The following is a 17,267-nucleotide window of genomic DNA, read 5'->3' on the forward strand; positions in this document are numbered from 1 at the left end:
AAAAGTCACACTTAGCCGTAATAAATTTGCCAGAGGCCAATTTACGAAGCTGTCCACTGCCACCTAACATGATAACAACATCATTCGCACATGGCGGACAAATTGATTAAAGTAGAAAGATACTTCATTAGACCCGCTTGTTTAAACGGATCTCAGAAGAAAAACGTTCCGAAAATGTGCATTATATAACAAAGTAATCTGGAATAATATCACATAAGGATTACCTACCGTATCCGACGTAGCGTGGTGTTGGCTTCTGTTTATAACGGTGATGTCATCAAATCTTGTGTTCCAGCTTTCGAATGAAACCGGTTGACCCAGGGTTGTCAACAATCAACTAAAAAATCCGCGTTTCATAGTTCGATTGAGAAATTAATTACATATAATGTGATAAAAGTAAATATTATCTGGTTTTAGAGGCACCCAATAATGCTAGGACTAATCTGTTTCAAGATTCAGTATTATTCAGGTCATTTGTCATATTCGACTTATTTCACGTAACGGCGGCATTGGGGGCATCAATGGCTGTGCTGAATGAAACATTAGGCACTACGAAGAAACATGAATAGATGACAGTGGTTGTCACAAAAGACATTTTTATGAGGTACTAATAAAAATATGTATCAGAAGTTAAATTATATGTCTGCTTGCGAGATATTTTACTATGGCAACAACTTGCATATTGTCTATGCTCCGCCCACATATAGTAACGCGAAGAAAATGTGACCTCTATGACAAGTAAGCCTCAAAGGAGGTCAGTATGGCTGCAGCGAACAAAGGACATGTGGCAAATTTCACTTATCTTCCATAGAGTTTTATCAAATGAAGAAATGATAATACATTGATTCCTGCCAATGCCAAGCCTTTATACCTTCTAATGTTTTTAAATGGCACAACAAAATTCAGAGAGATTTTATAAAAACTATAGAACTTAATTCTATCGTAGTTTCTTATGCAATTAAATGCATACACGTGTCAATTATATAAACACAAATAAACCGTGGTTATAATAGGCTACGTTTTTTGCTTAGCTGTCATTGCCATTTTTTAAGGGATTAGTTATGCATGTGAAGTGTGTAATAATACATCATTCGACACAATTTTCTGTTATTCATTCTTTGTACAGACATTCAAATTTGTATATAATTATAAGCGTGACAAAAGGAGAAGAATATTTCATTTGGTATCGATTTATGTTTCACTCGATGTCACCCTTGGGATGAAATAGTTTTAACGCGCATTAATATATTCTCTTAGAAGTAAAGCAGTTTTGATGCAAGTCATTTGTTTTGTAATGGGATCGTGGAGGTCATCTTATTGTGATGCCAAGGAAACATTGACGTTTGAACATTGTCTTTGTCTCAGTCTCTCTCTTTATCTCATTGTAGTCAGATAAATCCAGCTATCACAATTGCTTTCACAAAATACGTCAGAAGCCCTTTATCGCCGAAAGCGGCTGCTGTGAAGGGGGCAATGGATGACGATGCTCGATACACAGTGGAAGAGAGTTCTATTATCACGAACATTATTCATCATTTGTTTTTAACATACTGAGTAATCATTTGAAGCTTAGAAACGTTTGTACAAGATGGGTCCCTCATTTAGCAAACTGGGTTGAAAACACCAAACAACTACATGCGCCAAATATAAAAAGAGTTATCGCAGGCATTTAAATGTCAAAGAAACGTGGATTTACATTTTGAAGATGACTCAAGAGAAAAAAAGTAAAGTTTGATTTGTATAGCACAAACCGAGACCACAGTTCATCTTGACATAGTGGGACTGTCAAGAGAATTTTACACACATTATTTTTCGATGCAAAAGGCCCGATTGTCAAGGTACCTGTGCCTGACTCTGCTAGTATCACTGGAGATTTTCATATCTCAGAAGTGTCGCCAACAATTGTGGAACACTCCCGAACCACCCGTCCACGCACCGGTATCCGAGGTGTCTATGTACCCTATGATAACGCAATGGCGCATAAATCCGCCGTCGTGGAAGACAAGCAGCTGCAGTGCAGTTTTCCGGCGTGTGAACACCATGCAAAAGAGTGAATACAAAATGCATATACTAATTGGATAAACAGGCGAGAAAATATGTAGAGATGGATGGGAAATAATTTGAGGGGATGCACTGACGTACTGTGCACTAATAAAGAACTTTGTTGCACAGCGCACTAATATCCAGAACTATTTAGATGCATGTCGTACATGTACAAGTGTCTACAACGTCTCAGAAAAGTGATACCTTGCAGATATGACCAGAAAATCATTCTACACATTTTGTACATATGTTTATTCTTTAATCAAAGCATTACCACATTAAATGTATTCAAACTAAATTGGCTTATTTTTCTATCTTATCTGCTTCTCTCATTCTCTCTGTATGTATATATTGTAACAAACCTATGGTATCCGTTTATAGTTTTGTTACTTCTAGTGATTATTTTATTATGAATTGGTGCTGCGAAGATATTTATGGGAGCAGACGTCATAATGTACAGTATTCATGAGATTTTATGACAGCATTAATTAGTTTCGTGCAATGAACCCTCCATAATTTGTTAACATAGCAAAATATCTCGACACTTTTAGGTATTCGTGTTTAGCAATTTGCGATAGGAATTCTCCTTTGTATTGGGTGTCTCAGTCGTGTTTTGTATTGCATGGCATGAAGTTCTAATATTGGGTTCCTAAAAACTTACTAATAATTCATAAAGTGTGAAATAAGAGAAGACCATGCAAGTGTGAAATTAGCTTCGTGATTTATGGTCTTTGGTGATTAGAGAAATTATTTTTGCAGCATGCGCGGGTTTAAGACCTTCTCCGTTGAAACAAATTGTTGTTTTGAGGTTCTTGGAAATAGTTGAAAACAATCAGCCTCAAGCCAGGCTTATGTATTGGATTCGCTATGTTGTGAGACCCCTAGCGTATAATAATATGAATCTATGTATGCATTTATTTATCATATAGTAATAATGTATGTATATATGCATACAAGTATGTATATGTGTCCGAATGCAGAGTAGATTTACTAGGTCTTGATGGTATAAAACTACTTGGTCGGTAGGGGAACAAACTTAGATTTTGACGCAGATAGAAACAATATAGAATGAAAATACATGTTCCAGAACAAAAGTATTATAAAAATATGACAAAAGGAGAAAATTATACTTTTATATATTCCTGTAAATTTCTTTGCTGTAACACTGTGCATTACGAGTTATTTTGTGTAAAAATTTTACTTTTGTGTTCAAACTCGTACTCAAAATTTCAGTTAACTCCAAGCAAGGTTTCTTATATCATTATATGAATATATGTAAAGGTCCAGCTAAGGTAATACGTGAAAACACTGTTAAAGGTAATAAAAAAGTTTATTAAAATAACTGATACAAAATCTGGGATATATTTCATTATACAAGCAAATACCAACGTACAGACGACTTGGTGCATCACAATTTAAACAGCAATAGTTGAAGAGAAATTTTAATTTGTTTTTAAAACCTAATTTTAATGTAGGTACATGCAACGGTGAGACTCTGATAAGTAACTTATTCCATGCATCTAAAGATATAATGACAAGACAACACAGAGCATACTAGTCCAGTAATTTCATGTAGGAACAAATTTGAAAGTATTTTCTCTTGCCATTCTAACTATCCACTTACACACTTGTATAGTAAATGTAAGAGAAAAGAAAACAATTAAAAACATCTGGCATATTTAGTTTTGGAAGGAAGCTGATCATTATTTATGCTATGATCTAAACGTTCGTCCAATAAAAGTGATACTGTGCATTTATGTAATTATGTATAATCGATCAAAATCAGCTATCATGTATTCGAAACTGACGCATCAAATTTCATACTCAATGAATTAGTTTTTCTTTTCTTTTTTGTGTTTGCTGTGTTTGCCTTTTTTTCTTCTTCTTATTTTTTAAAGATTGTGGTAAACCTAGATAGGGAACCATATTACAAACCACACATACACTGTAGATTGCGTTGAAAAGTTGTTGAAAAGTTGTCAATCGCACAATCATAGTTTACAAATTTCCCCGTATGTTACCCCTACGCTAAAATTAATGTCTTGATTGATGAAGAACTAGAACCGAACGCAACACGAAATGCCCTATAACAGTGCTGACCAACCAGCGGCCCGCGGGCTGATTTTAAATGGCCCGCCACAGCTCGAGCAGCTATATAGTCGTTGCTTTTCAGTTTTCTGCTGCGGCCCTAGTCTTAAAGAAAAACATTTTTCAGTGGCCTATGGTGTCAAAAAGGTTGGACAGCACTGCCTTATAAGGACAGTGAATGATGATAGACGCTCTGTGTGTGTGTGTGTGTGTGTGTTATCCTTTATTTGACGGGGGAGGGTGAACGACAATTAACTTTAGAATGTAAATGTCCACGTAAAAATATAGCATATGTTAATAGAATGTTCTAAAGTGATACACAAAAGCCTATCTAACAAATTTCAACATCTAGGCGAGAAAATAACGTGTTTCTGTTGCTTAAAATCCGTGGTTAACAGTAAGCATTCTTTTGCTGAACGAATATGGCAGTCGCCCGTAAAGAAAACGACAAAAAGTAACAATGCTGTAGTTGAAATATGAAACACTACACTGTTTCAGTGTTCAACTCTGTTTTTATCACAGCAAATGGTAATAAACATATCATATTTGTTACACTAAGCTGTATACACATAGAAAAATAAAAATGGCAGTTTATATGTTACGAAGCTTTTTAAACTAACAAAATCATAATTATATATATTAATTGTTGCCCGGCCAGAAAGAATCAGTTATACAAAGTTCATATTCATTGTGTGTGTGTGTGTGTGTGTGTGTGTGTGAGAGAGAGAGAGAGAGAGAGAGAGAGAGGTAGTCATTGTCCTTTTTCTTTGACTCCGTTAACTCAAACCGAGGACACTCCGTATGTTTGCATGAAGATAAATATAAACGAAAACGCTGTAAGGAGCAAAAGCGTTCGGTTGTCGAATTCGGCCTAGTTGTCGAACTCCTAGTGACGTACTTTTTGCAGATACTGTGTTGAACCACAGGGGTCTGACGTTTTATCACTAAAGTACGATGAAATCTCTGACAACACGAAATCACCTTATCGGTATTATAAATTAACACAATGAGTCCAAGCGTGACCCCAGCCTCCGCACGATTCAACTTTTTTATCACTAAAGTACGATGAAATCTCTGACAACACGAAATCACCTTTTCGGTATTATAAATTAACACAATGAGTCCAAGCGTGACCCCAGCCTCCGCACGATTCGACTCTTGTCACGCGTCTTTATCACTTCAGAATCGCCAAAAGACTGAAAAGCTACACATATTCATTCAAAATACAGTAACGTACCAACGCATAACTCTCGAACGGCCATCGCATGAATCTAATCCGCCGAGCCGAATGGTCTAAAGCGCTCTCCGTCACGGATCACTGCCATTTCATCTCTGTCTGCGTGGGTTCTAGTCTCGGGCTCGGCCAATGTGGATATGTGAGAAAGCTTGCCGGTAGCTTCTCGTGGGTCGGTGGTTCTTTCCGGGGTTTTCCCGGGTTCTTCCTCCACCATAATACTGGCCGCCATGTATAGCCTATCTTGTGCTGAAAAAGGGCGTTAAACCCTATAACAACAACAACAACTAATCCGGCCATTTAACCTTTATTTTCATCATAACGGTCACAAAGTCTTTCTACAGGACTCCATCAGGCGGAAGTAGGCGATGCTGCCACGGGATGGATAACACTTTGAATGTAATTTCACGAAATAAAATGTTTAACTTGCCTTTTATTTCAGATTGTATCATATGATAATTTTATATAAATTTCCTGAATAGAAGTATCTAGTTAAAGTTAGGATAGCAGAAATGACGGTTGATGACGTCATCACCCTTCAACTATTAAAGTCGAGATGGATGCTGGATTCGGTAGTATTTAAAGATAACAGAGACTCTGCTCCGTGATCGGACGAGTATTAGACCCTTTCGCGTATTTACTGCAGGGTAGAATCTGGTGAAATTGGCTACTTCCGCCTGATGGTGTCATGTGGAAAGACTTTGTGACCGTAATGGTGAAAATCAGACTCCTGTGGTTGAACTCATAAAAGTGTACGTTTGCACAAAGTTTATCATTAATGGGCTTGAACTGACAGAAGTTAAAATAAAACACACGAAATACAGGCCATAGCGACCTTTTTATGATGAGGTGTTGCAACACGAGACGTTGACATTATTTTTTATGACTGTCGCTAATAGTACCCAATAAATAGACCAACTCGTAAATATTAAAGTCAGGGAAGAGTGATATAGACGTTAAAGTGCTCCATTCTTTGGCGTTTTGGTTTTGTAACGAACAAAACGTATCCACGAATTAGCCTAAGGTGCATGACTCCCTAACCATCAGTACACAACAAACTGAGGTAAACGAAAAGTCACGCATTCACTCACGCACACACACATACATACATGCATACATGCACGCACGCATACATACATACATACGAACGTATGCAGACACATACATACGTACGTACTTACGTACGAACGTATGCAGACATACATACATACACGCATGCATGAACACACACATACCTGCATACATATATACATACACTCATGCACGCACACATGCCCGCACGCACACACACACATACACACACACACATATATATATATACACACATACATACATACTTTTTCCGTTTAAGTCGTCGTACAAGATATCAAGATCGTTTGTCAGTGACAGTGATACAGTCGAGAGCCGACTTTAAATATTCCCCTTAGAACTTTCACTACACAAATATCCACTAAAACTAATCACCATTTGTTTTTATTCTTTTTCATATGGAATGGCTGTAAGTCTATCTATGAGTGTAGATAATGGCTGTAAGTCTATCTATGAGTGTAGATAATGGCTGTAAGTCTATCAATGAGTGTAGATAATGGCTGTAAGTCTATCAATGAGTGTAGATAATGGCTGTAAGTCTAAAGATGAATGTAGCTAATGGCCGTAAGTCTAAAGATGAATGTAGATAATGGCTGTAAGTCTAAAGATGAATGTAGATAATGGCTGTAAGTCTATCAATGAGTGTAGATAATGGCTGTAAGTCTAAAGATGAATGTAGCTAATGGCTGTAAGTCTAAAGATGAATGTAGATAATGGCTGTAAGTCTAAAGATGAATGTAGATAATGGCTGTAAGTCTAAAGATGAATGTAGATAATGGTTGTAAGTGTATCAATGTGTGTAGCTAATGGCTGTAAGTCTAAAGATGAATGTAGATAATGGCTGTAAGTCTATCTATGAGTGTAGATAATGGCTGTAAGTCTATCAATGAGTGTAGATAATGGCTGTAAGTCTATCAATGAGTGTAGATAACGGCTGTAAGTCTAAAGATGAATGTAGCTAATGGCTTTAAGTCTAAAGATGAATGTAGATAATGGCTGTAAGTCTAAAGATGAATGTAGATAATGGCTGTAAGTCTAAAGATGAATGTAGATAATGGTTGTAAGTCTAAAGATGAATGTAGATAATGGCTGTAAGTCTAAAGATGAATGTAGATAATGGCTGTAAGTCTAAAGATGAATGTAGCTAATGGCTGTAAGTCTAAAGATGAATGTAGATAATGGTTGTAAGTGTATCGATGAGTGTAGATAATGGCTGTAAGCCTATCAATGAGTGTAGATAATGGCTGTAAGTCTATCTATGAGTGTAGATAATGGCTGTAAGTCTATCTATGAGTGTAGATAATGGCTGTAAGTCTATCTATGAGTGTAGATAATGGCTGTAAGTCTATCAATGAGTGTAGATAATGGCTGTAAGTCTAAAGATGAATGTAGCTAATGGCTGTAAGTCTAAAGATGAATGTAGATAATGGCTGTAAGTCTAAAGATGAATGTAGCTAATGGATGTAAGTCTAAAGATGAATGTAGATAATGGCTGTAGGTCTAAAGATGAACATAGATAATGGCTGTAAGTCTATCAATGAGTGTAGATAATGGCTGTAAGTCTAAAGATGAATGTAGATAATGGCTGCAAGTCTAAAGATGAATGTAGGTAATGGTTGTAAGTGTATCAATGTGTGTAGCTAATGGCTGTAAGTCTAAAGATGAATGTAGATAATGGCTGTAAGTCTAAAGATGAATGTAGATAATGGCTGTAAGTCTAAAGATGAATGTAGATAATGGCTGTAAGTCTATCAATGAGTGTAGATAATGGCTGTAAGTCTAAAGATGAATGTAGCTAATGGCTGTAAGTCTAAAGATGAATGTAGATAATGGTTGTAAGTCTAAAGATGAATGTAGATAATGGTTGTAAGTGTATCGATGAGTGTAGATAATGGCTGTAAGTCTATCAATGAGTGTAGATAATGGCTGTAAGTCTAAATATGAGAGTAGATAATGGTTGTAAGTGTATCGATGAGTGTAGATAATGGCTGTAAGCCTATCAATGAGTGTAGATAATGGCTGTAAGTCTATAAATGAGTGTAGATAATAGTGTAGATAATGGCTGTAAATCTAAAGATGAATGTAGCTAATGGCTGTAAGTCTAAAGATGAATGTAGATAATGGCTGCAAGTCTAAAGATGAATGTAGATAATGGCTGTAAGTCTAAAAATGAATGTAGCTAATGGCTGTAAGTCTAAAGATGAATGTAGATAATGGCTGTAAGTCTATCAATGAGTGTAGATAATGGCTGTAAGTCTAAAGATGAATGTAGCTAATGGCTGTAAGTCTAAAGATGAATGTAGATAATGGTTGTAAGTGTATCGATGAGTGTAGATAATGGCTGTAAGCCTATCAATGAGTGTAGATAAGGGCTGTAAGTCTAAATATGAGAGTAGATAATGGTTGTAAGTGTATCGATGAGTGTAGATAATGGCTGTAAGCCTATCAATGAGTGTAGATAATGGCTGTAAGTCTATAAATGAGTGTAGATAATAGTGTAGATAATGGCTGTAAATCTAAAGATGAATGTAGCTAATGGCTGTAAGTCTAAAGATGAATGTAGATAATGGCTGTAAGTCTATCAATGAGTGTAGATAATGGCCGTAAGTCTATATATGAGTGTAGATAATGGCTGTAAGTCTATCAATGAGTGTAGATAATGGCTGTAAGTCTAAAGATGAATGTAGATAATGGCTGTAAGTCTAAAGATGACAGTAGATAATGGCTGTAAGTCTATCAATGAGTGTAGATAATGGCTGTAAGTCTATCAATGAGTGTAGATAATAGCTGTAAGTCTATCGATGAGAGTAGATAATGGTAGTAAGTCTATAGATCAGTGTAGATAATGGTTGTAAGTGTTTCGATGAGTGTAGATAATGGCTGTAAGTCTATCGATGAGTGTGGATAATAGTGTAGATAATGGCTTTAAGTCTATCAATGAGTGTAGATAATGGCTGTAAGTCTAAAGATGAGAGTAGATAATGGTAGTAAGTCAATAGATCAGTGTAGATAATGGTTATAAGTGTATCGATGAGTGTAGATAATGGCTGTAAGTCTATCGATGAGTGTAGATAATGGCTGTAAGTCTATTAATGAGTGTAGATAATAGTGTAGATAATGGCTTTAAGTCTATTAATGAGTGTAGATAATGGCTGCAAGTCTATTAATGAGTGTAGATAATAGTGTAGATAATGGCTTTAAATCTATCAATGAGTGTAGATAATGGCTGTAAGTTTATCGATGAATGTAGAAAAGGGCATAACCATTAGACAAGAATTTATTTTCAAATGTAATGTAGTAGTTTGTCAATGTCATGTAGTAGTTGGTCACTGTCATGTAGTAGTTCTGTCAATGTTAATTAGTATCTTGTCAATGTCATGTTGCAGTAGTTTGCCAGTGTCATGGAGTAGCTTTTAAACGTCATGGAGTAGCTTGTCAATGTCATGTAGTTTGTCAGTGTCATGTAGCAATTTGTCAATGTCATGTAGTAGTTTGTCAATGTCATGCAGTAGTTGGTCGCTGTCAAGTAGTAGTGTAGTAGTTTTGTCAATGTTAATATTATCTTGTCAATCTCATGTTCTAGTAGTTTGCCATTGTCATGGAGTCATGGAGTAGCTTTTTAACGTCATGTAGTAGTTTATCAGTATCATGTAGTAATTTGTCAAAGTATGTAGTAGTCGGCCGATGCAAGGAATATCACTATTACAATTGCTGCTTCTCTTCAGTTGTTGTGACTCTAACGCTAAGTGGCATTGATAGGGTTATATATCACCAAACCAAACTGCTTGTAAAAATTATTTGGACTCGGGGCAATTTTCTCCTCATAAACAACAATACAAAAAACACAAAACAACAATAAAAAAACCAGCAACAAATAAACAACATTATAAAAACAAAGACCCAAAATTTCGAATTCTAAACCTTTCTCCACTACAGTTCTAATTCAAGATTCGTGTAATGACAACTCAGAGACTTCAAACAATACTACCAATGTCACATTTGAATAACTCTGACTGTATTACCTTTTCATTTGCAGTTGACAAATTATCTAGCGATAGAGAGAGACAGAGACAGAGTCAGATAATGGGGGAGGTGAATAAAGTATTTAGACTGACTTTTAAGTTTCTAGGGGTGGGGAACAGATGATGCATGGAAAATATTTCCTAATGAAGCTCGTGGAGGCAGGAACTGAATCAATTCCTGGTTTCAGTACGAGACATCTAATGAGTTCATTATCCTAAACTTTGTTGGTCAATTTCATTGTAAGGAAGCAATATAACATCAAGCGAAGTAATTATCTATCATCTTACCATACAAAAATTACCGTCTATTAAATGTAGAATTAAATGACCACCACGTACGAGCAAAAAATGCACAATTACATATCATGGGTCAATATACGCAATTACATTGTTTGAAACAAGAGTCCCTCGAAGAGACTGGTGCTCTACTGTGCGAAAAGAGTTTCCAACAATTCAAGATAAGACCATTTCTTCCTTTTAGCTGCTGAGTGCTGGAATCATCTTTGATAATCTTCAGCGATAACAAGATTTTAAAATTAGGTGCTGTGGTGGACATTTTGGATGTCAACTTGGCACCATATTCATTTAGGACAAAGTAGACATCATTAGAGGTATTTGGGTGAAAACCCCATATCACAATGATAATCTATTTAAGTGGAATAGTGGCGAAAAAACTTTAAAGACAGCCGTCGTGGCAGCGATATTGAATATACGACTGGCACCATTGCGACAAAATATGTACTTTAGGAAGTCTATTAATGAAAACCCGATGATATAGCCATCCGTTTGAAAGGAGTAGAGATAACAATGCTTTCAATATAGCCACCAATGTGGTCATATTGAGTAGAGATAACAATGCTTTCAATATAGCCACCAATGTGGTCATATTGAGTAGAGATAACAATGCTTTCAATATAGCCACCAATGTGGTCATATTGAGTAGAGATAACAATGCTTTCAATATAGCCACCAATGGGGTCATATTGAGGACTAGTCAATTTCATTTAGGATCAACTAGACACTACAAGGATTCTTCTGATGAAAACAATATGTCAAAATGACTTTCCATTTGAGAGTAGCGGAAACAGTTTTTTCTTAAACGTGGACGTCATATCAGCACTATTTTAATTTAAGATCAACAATACATTTTAAGAAGTCTTGTAGTGCTGTTATGAGCATACATTCAGGAAAAGTAGCGACAAGATTTTCAAGCTGGCTACTGTGGCAGTCATGTTAGAAATTGGACCGGCACCATTTTATTTAGGATCAACTAGACTAGAAGTCTCTTGGTAAAACCTTACGTCAATATGATTTACACCATGAATTTCTGTTCAGGGCACAACCCTACGTTAAAATGGCTTTACGTTTAGGATGAGTAGTGATAACAGGGTTTTCAATGGGGCTGCTCTGTCTGCCCCTAATGCAGATCAGCTCAATAACATTTTATTTAGAACAAAATATATATTATAAAAGGAGTAGCGATGACACGATTTTCAACATGACCGCTGTGTGGCGACCATATTGGATCTGAGATCGGTACTTTTTCATTTAAATCCAACTGGACATCATTCCCAATTCATTTGCTTAAATCTTCAAGTCTACGAGACTTTCTGGTCAGGAGAAGTTGCAATAATAAAATTTCAAAGATGACTTCTCTGTGGAGTCCATTTGGATTTCAAATCGGCAACCTTTTATTAAAGAAGAAAAAGACTGTTAATGAAAACCCATGTTGATATGACCATCCATTCATGAGGGTAACGAAAACAAGATAACAAGATGGCTCTGGCGGCCATATTTATGGCCGAGCAGCACTGTTTTCATGTGGGGTCAACTAGACTATAGGATGCATATATATATATATATATATATATATATATATATATATATATATATATATATATATATATATATATATATATATGTGTGTGTGTGTGTGTGTGTGTGTGTGGTTTCATGGCAATCATCCAAGTAGTTTCGGATAACAACATGTGCTAACGGACGGAAAAACGACAGGCGGAAGATCATCCCATAAGCTCTTCAGATCTATGACAAGTAGAGTTAAAAGGCACGAGAAATGTACTCTGTTAAATTTTGTGCATATTATTAGAATAATTTATTTAAAAGTAAGAATTGCACTATTTTTGGAAGAAATCCATCAATAAAACATAATCCACCCTGAATTTGAAGTCTATGATCTATAAGGCTCACACATTTCACAAGTTATCAGTGTTCTTTTATCTTGTAAAACTTGACTGCCATATTGATGTGATCACGGATGTCACTGCACTCTCTGGCCCCTGCTTCCGGATGGATATAAGTGTTCAGAAAATGGCATGTGCCTGCTATTTTCTCAGGAAAACCTTCGGGTAAGCAGTCCCTTGATCTGGGTGTAAATCTGAATCCAGGCGTCGTAATCAGCACACTGGAATATGCGGAAAGCTGTTATATTATCAAATAAATATGGTCACGACCGTTGACTTTTCTCAACCTCTATCTTTTCTTCGTTTTATACTCTTATTTTAATTTATTTTCCTTTTCGCTACAGGAGTTTGAAAACTGCAAACCTGAGAGACTCAGTTTTATAAGTAATATATTCTCTGAACACGTGAAACTTTAATAAAATATTACTTAAATTAAATGGGTGCATAACTTTCGCTGTAAGAAATATTGGAAAAATAAAAACGTATTCATAAACCTCTAATTCGAAACCCCTGAATCATTGGTTCTTGTTATTGTTATTGCTATTAATGTTATTCATTATAAAGTATGCATCACAATTATATTCATTGTAAAGTGTGGGTCACAGTTATATTTAAGTATTGTTATATATTACGAAAGTAATAATATTGTATTTATATGCTAAATTTTTAACAATACATTCAGTATTATTGACTAGAAATATAATATTTGACTTTAGCAATTTTGAATCAGCAGTAATGGTCTTAAATCAAATTCATTTCTTTGAAGCATACTAAATTCAAATAATACACTCCATAAATATCTCTTATGATACACGTATAAGGTAGGAATATCTCTTATGATACATGTATAAGGTAGAAACCACTCCTTAACGTACCTGTGAGTTGTAGGACTGACGTTAATTCTTGTGGCTTCGCTTCCAGATTCAAATTTGTTGGCAAGTGTGACGTTGTTGCCAAACAGACAGTATCTGGGCATTTTAGAACCAACTACCCCGGCAAGCACAGAACCCGTGTGCAATCCAATTCTCATCTGCAAACCAAATGCCGGAAACTTTTGTGAGAGACGGAAAAAGGGAAAGAAAAAAAGCAGAAAAAATCCCAATGACATTTAAATATTTTAAGAGTTCTCTAAGCCACGGAGACGTTGATTTCCATATGTTACACGTAGATTGGCATATGTTAGACATGGATTTGCAAAGGTTAGATGTCGATTTGCATAGGTTAGACATATATTTAAAAAAGTTAGACGTCGATTTGTATAGGTTAGACAAGATTCAATTAAATCTAATATATAGTTGAGTAACATTTTCAACCATCTGTCGCCCGCATCTGTGTCAGCTTGATTGCAAAGATCAAAAGTAAATTCACATGCTGGATATTGACTGCAGATATAGTTTAACTCATTTCACATGTGTTCCTAAAACAACAATCCTTCATTCAATCTTTTTAAATGTGTATGAACTGATTCAATATACGGGGTTATTACTGTCAACTGAATGGCTCATCCAATCGGACAAAAAACATCTAACTTACCTTGATCACGTTACCGTCATGTGACTTCTCAGCCCGTGCCGCTTCCATCATCTTTAATGCCATCCACGCAATTTGTTGTGCATGGAACTTAGACGGTCGGTGTAGACCACCCGCAACGCAGTATGCATCTCCTATTGTTTCGACCTGTTTTATAAGAAAAGTGAAAAATAAAACATTGATTTTGGTAAGCTTTTATTTTCAACTGATATCTAGTGTCCATTGTGTGTAGCCAACAGTTTCAAGCTGTAGACGAAGGAGACAAGTGGGTGGAGGAATGGGAACGCGATTTTCTTATTGTTGTTGTGGGCTTAACGCCATTTTTCATCACATGTTAGATTAAGCATGGCGGCCTGTATCTCTATTGGAGAAAGAACACGGGAAAAACCACAGGAAGAACCACCGACTCACAGGAAGCTGCTGGTAAGCTTTCTCACAATCCCACGTTAGTCCAGACTGAGACTCGAACCCACACCGACAGAGGTGATTTGTCAGTGATCTATACAGGTGAGTGACTTAGACCTTTCGGCCACCTGGAGCCCCTGAATCTCCCCGTCATATTCTTATGATACTCTATACACTATTTAAATTATGACATAAAACAAAGGTGAAATGAGAATGTACTAATAAGTGTACAAATATGTATGATAGCACTATCTCTCCCACACCTTCAATTTTAACTCCCAAAGAGACGGTATATATGCATACTATTTCTGAACCATATATTAAGAAGTTTCCGAAAATGTGATTTTTTTATAGACATCCTTACCCATGCAAAATGTTTATTTACGGTGGGTTTCTCTTTTTTATTTACATAAATATGGGACACCAGTGTACACATATACAAAATTAAACAGCTTGCCTTGTAAACATCCAAAAAATCGCAATATTTATCAAAATGGGTGTAGAGAGAATTCAGCATGTTAATTACAGTCATCGGGGAGCATGTTGAACAGATGGCAGTAAATCCGACTATATCCGAAAACAGCATCGTGACGTCATCAACTTTCGTTGGCTTAATGGACTCACCTGCAAAAACAAAAATTTTATTTTAAATTTCAATAACACTGACTTTTTTCGGGAAAGAAAGGCGAGGTTTTCTTACTGCTCAATCTTGGAGTGAAACAATTACGCACCAGTTTAAATCCAGCTAGTGAAGTAGCAAAATGGTTTAAATTATGTAATTTTTGGTCCTGTTCTTCTTCTGACAAATTAAGTTTCTAAGAACTAGAATCATACGAAAATTTAAGCTCCAGAATTTACCTTTCATTCATGCAAGATGTGAAGAAAATAAAATTTCTAAACCTTTTTAATTTCATCTCAAAGATTTGATAAGTGCTTTTGCTTTCTAAAATCGGTCATTCAGTCGAAAAGTTTGGTTTTGAATTCGAACTCCGTGAACTAGAAAAACATGTAGTATATACTAAATGCTTACACAAAACTGTTTCATGGAAACATAAGCATTCCTTGATTCTACTTTAAATAGCACGTGATTCTTTTGCTTGACTGTCGGGATTTGCTTTCTATTTAGAAGTCTGCCCTTGCAAGATACGAAATTGTAGAATGAAATATCAAGCGATGCGTCAGCAGACTTGGCATCAAGTCTAATCAACACTAATCAAGTCCGTATGACATCAATAAAATTATTATGAAGTAAAAACAGCCAAAAGATTTGAGGACACTGTGCACCATCACGTTTCCTAAGCGGTTGTGCTCTCTGGTGATTTCCTATCCAAATTTGGATATTATCCCTACCCCAACCAGCTTGACGGATACGTATGTTCCAAACAATTTGCCCCATTACGTTTTTGTTGTAATGACTACCTAAAGTCAAGATTATAATTGGAACTAAGTAACATTCTTCGCAAATATGTGTTAACGTATCTTTTTGCAATACGTCAAATTGCCCATGCTCATTGGAGCACTTCCGTTGTCAGATCTTTAGTTTCGGAGGTACGTAGTTTCTGCATATTGTCATCCTTTTCAAGTTCGCAGTTTAGTAAATCTTACATGCAATCAGCAATCCAATATTGTCTAAATAAAGTGATTGGTTTTGAAAAACACCGGAACTTATGAAGATGCAGTTTGGGTTGAGGACAGTTCAAAATGGCCACTATTTACATCCGAGCTCTTTCTCGACAGCAAAAACGAAGGAGTTCCAATTGCATGCCTGGGAAAGAAAGTCTTTCGGGTTTCTATTACAGACGCAAAACCACCTCGGATATGATTGTTTGCCTACAAACAGCTCCACGTGCAGCGCTCTCGCTTCTCTCAAAACGCCACTGCCATCCCACGTTGAACCTTCCACTTATTTTGCAGAAACGCCTGCACCCGACTTAACCTCATTTGTCAGGGTATTTTTAAAAAGTAACTAAATTTGTGGAAATTCTAAGAGTATAGGCAGACATGTACTTTTATGGAATACAGCGGAAAAGGCCGTCTACATTCCTGTCAGGGTCTAGACTGTTCGTATCCTGGCGAGTGTTTTAAGAATTTAAATACGGCAAATTTACATACTTAGCAAGCTTTTGGTGTATGTGTGTGTGTGTGCGTGCGTGCGTGCGTGCGCGCGTGTGTGTGTGTGTGTAGGATTTTTTACGTAGCTTTAACAATTTTTCAGTCATATCGCTACGATAGCTGCAGTGTGGTAGTTTATAGTTATGTCTAGCATTGGGGCATCATGCCGCAGACACGTAGCATGATGTCCCACTCAGTCACATTATCCTGACACCAGGCCGACCAGTCCTAACACTAATCTCTTAATGCTGAGCACCTAGCGAGGCAGCTGTTAGTAACATTTTTGTAAGTCTTTGCTATGACTCGGCCTGGATCTAACCCACGACCTCCCGCATCCAAGGCGGACGCTCTAACCACTAGGCCACTAGAGCGGTCTTTGGGGTTAGTGCAATGTTGTATGGTTCAAGACGGGGTAGGGGAAATGTTATATTTTCTCACTTTTTTCGAGATAAAGGGAAATGGCCACTAGAGAAAAATACTGTATGACAGAAGTCATAATATAAATTGAAGAGTGTACTTTAAGAATAGTAGCAGTAATGGAGG

At 36.4% G+C, this 17,267-nt stretch overlaps 1 protein-coding gene across 2 annotated transcripts in view; it reads right to left on the reverse strand.

Moving 5' to 3' along the window:
• Nucleotides 1-12,499: 12,499 nt before the first annotated feature.
• LOC149796743 (guanylate cyclase soluble subunit alpha-1-like) overlaps nucleotides 12,500-17,267 on the reverse strand; it is a 114,833-nt gene continuing 110,065 nt past the window's right edge. The window contains exons 7-10 of one of the 2 annotated variants that reach the window (XM_089961394.1): nucleotides 15,139-15,236; nucleotides 14,211-14,354; nucleotides 13,553-13,707; nucleotides 12,500-12,898 (exon numbers count right to left, since the gene is read on the reverse strand). In XM_089961394.1, coding sequence (XP_089817520.1) covers nucleotides 12,700-12,898; nucleotides 13,553-13,707; nucleotides 14,211-14,354; nucleotides 15,139-15,236 — 596 coding nt within the window. In that variant the 3' untranslated portion in view covers nucleotides 12,500-12,699. Of the gene's footprint in view, nucleotides 12,899-13,552; nucleotides 13,708-14,210; nucleotides 14,355-15,069; nucleotides 15,237-17,267 lie in introns of both variants that reach the window. The other variant, XM_089961393.1, reaches the window with a different exon arrangement.

Source organism: Sinohyriopsis cumingii, chromosome 6 (genome assembly GCF_028554795.1).
Source record: "Sinohyriopsis cumingii isolate HCF-2022 chromosome 6, ASM2855479v2, whole genome shotgun sequence".
NCBI lineage: Eukaryota > Metazoa > Mollusca > Bivalvia > Unionida > Unionidae > Sinohyriopsis > Sinohyriopsis cumingii.